Source organism: Haliaeetus leucocephalus, unplaced genomic scaffold (assembly GCF_000737465.1).
Source record: "Haliaeetus leucocephalus isolate CR32 unplaced genomic scaffold, Haliaeetus_leucocephalus-4.0 Scaffold906, whole genome shotgun sequence".
Taxonomy (NCBI): domain Eukaryota; kingdom Metazoa; phylum Chordata; class Aves; order Accipitriformes; family Accipitridae; genus Haliaeetus; species Haliaeetus leucocephalus.
The window spans coordinates 3,736,201-3,738,577 of record NW_010973342.1 but is presented as its reverse complement, the minus strand read 5'-3'; the positions used below and the strand labels follow the sequence as shown (position 1 = coordinate 3,738,577).

The 2,377-nt window shown below is 53.2% G+C and overlaps 1 protein-coding gene across 1 annotated transcript; it reads left to right on the top strand.

The window, feature by feature from the left end:
* Positions 1–39: 39 nt before the first annotated feature.
* ADRA2C (adrenoceptor alpha 2C) lies at positions 40–1,651 on the top strand. The gene has a single exon (XM_010583510.1). It carries the CDS (start codon positions 40–42, stop codon positions 1,375–1,377), a length of 1,338 nt encoding a protein of 445 aa, XP_010581812.1. The 3' UTR covers positions 1,378–1,651.
* Positions 1,652–2,377: the final 726 nt, after the last annotated feature.

Here is a 2,377-nt window from a genome sequence, read left to right as displayed (position 1 = left end):
GCGGGGCTCTCTAGGACGCCGGCGCCCCGCACACCCGCCATGGATCTGCTGGTGGTGGTGAACGCGAGCCTGGGCTCCTCCAACGAGTCCCTGGCGCTGCCCCCCTCGTCGCCGTCCTCCTCGGCCCTCCTGCAGCCGCCCTCCCCCTACTCCCCGGCGGCCGTGGCCAGCCTGGCGGCGGTGGTGGGCTTCCTCATCGTCTTCACCATCGTGGGCAACGTGCTGGTGGTGATAGCCGTGCTCACCAGCCGGGCGCTGAGAGCCCCCCAGAACCTCTTCCTGGTGTCCCTGGCCAGCGCGGACATCCTGGTGGCTACCCTGGTCATGCCTTTCTCCCTAGCCAACGAGCTTATGAATTACTGGTACTTCGGCAAGGCTTGGTGTAACATTTACCTGGCGCTGGACGTGCTCTTCTGCACCTCCTCCATCGTCCACCTGTGCGCCATCAGCCTTGACAGGTATTGGTCGGTCACGCAGGCGGTGGAGTACAACCTCAAACGGACCCCCCGGCGGATCAAGGCCATCATCCTCACTGTCTGGCTCATTTCAGCTGTCATCTCCTTCCCGCCATTGATCTCCATGTACCGGGACCCCGAGGGAGATGGCTTTCCCCAGTGCAAGCTCAATGACGAGACATGGTACATCCTTTCTTCTTGCATCGGCTCTTTCTTTGCCCCCTGCCTCATCATGGTGTTGGTCTATATCCGCATCTACCGCGTGGCCAAGCTAAGGACCAGGACCCTCTCTGAGAAGCGTACGATGCCAGAGGGGTCCTCCCAGACTGAGAATGGCTTGAGCCGCGCTGCTGGCGGCTGCACGTCCCTGAGGATGCAGCTGGGAGAGAACGGACATTATTCGGTGCACCACTGGCGCAAAGCCTCTGAGCTGGAGGACATCGAGCTGGAGGAGAGCAGCACCTCAGAGAGCAGACGGAGGCGGAGCCGGGAGGAGCATCCCCGCAAAAGCAGCAAGAGCCAGTCCTTCTCCTACTCATATTCCTCCAAGCACTCTAGTAGCCGTCTGTCCCGCTCTAGCAATCGCTCCATGCAGTTCTTCTCATATCGCCGTCGCCGGAAGCGTAGCAGCATCTGCCGTAAGAAAGTCACCCAGGCCCGGGAGAAACGCTTCACTTTTGTGCTGGCCGTGGTCATGGGGGTCTTTGTAGTTTGCTGGTTCCCTTTCTTCTTCAGCTACAGCCTCTATGGTATTTGCCGGGAGGCATGTGAGGTCCCTGAGACTCTCTTCAAGTTCTTCTTCTGGATTGGGTATTGCAATAGCTCCCTCAACCCGGTCATCTACACCATCTTCAACCAGGACTTCCGCAGGTCCTTTAAACACATTCTCTTTAAGAAGAAGAAGAAGAACTTCCGGCATTGAGCTGGAGGGATGGATTTGCCTTGAGCAGGAGTGGAGTTAAAAGAGAAGGAGAAGGCTCTGTGCTGAAAAAGAAGGGAGGGAAGAGAACACAGGGTTTGGGCTTAGAGAGAAGGAAGAGGGCTCGCCCCCTCCGTGGAGCAGAGTGATGCTGTGGGGTACGGGGATAGTGTCGGGGAGGCTGAGGACATTCACCATGGTACAGAGTGGTGCCGTGGGGCTGGAGGAGCGGTGCTGGAGTGCGGATGGGTAAATGGGGAGGGGAATGATTGTCTTTGAACCCTGATGGAGGGCATGGGGAGTCTGCAGAGGAAAATAGGCTAAGACACTGAGTTTGGGAAGCAGTGAGCTTTTATGGGCTCTGGAATTTTGTGGTAAAACAAAAAGAGATATCAAGAGGAAAGGATTAAGTGGCAGTGGTGGTGGAGATTTGAGTATTTATAATGTAAGCAGCTGGGGGCCTATGGTGGGCTCATCCCAGTAAGAAATTGGCTTTTACTGCTTACGTGGGGAGAGAAAGTGCAAAGTACCAGGCACTGACAGTGTTTTGAGTTATGAAAGAATTTAAATGTTTGCCAAAAAAACCCAAAAGAACAATCCAAACTCTTTTCTAAATAAACCTTTGTACTGTTAAAACCTTCTGAATGATGATTTTACGCAGGGCTTAAGACAAACAGAAAGCATGGGGTTTTCTTTTTCTTTGGAGGGGTCTTTGCCTATAGAGCTGGATGGGAAAAGTTTTTCCTATCTTCCCACAATTTTTGATTTGTCGTGGGACAAACCTGGGAGTCTTGCATGTTTTCATGAAATATGAAAAAGAGCACATGCACCCTATGACCTTATTTCCCCCTGTTGGATCTCCAGGCAGTAAATTCCTGCTCCATCCCTCTCAGATCAGTGGCCTAAGCACCTTGCTATCCTGGAGCAAGTAGTGAAAAAAAAATCATTTTTGTGAACTCGCCTAACATTTTCTGAGTTAAAAGGAAAAAAATCAGATTTCCAA

What these genes read in the sequence shown, in the direction of transcription:
- ADRA2C (XM_010583510.1), top strand. Translation starts at nt 40, where the DNA reads ATGGATCTGCTGGTGGTGGTGAACGCGAGCCTGGGCTCCTCCAACGAG.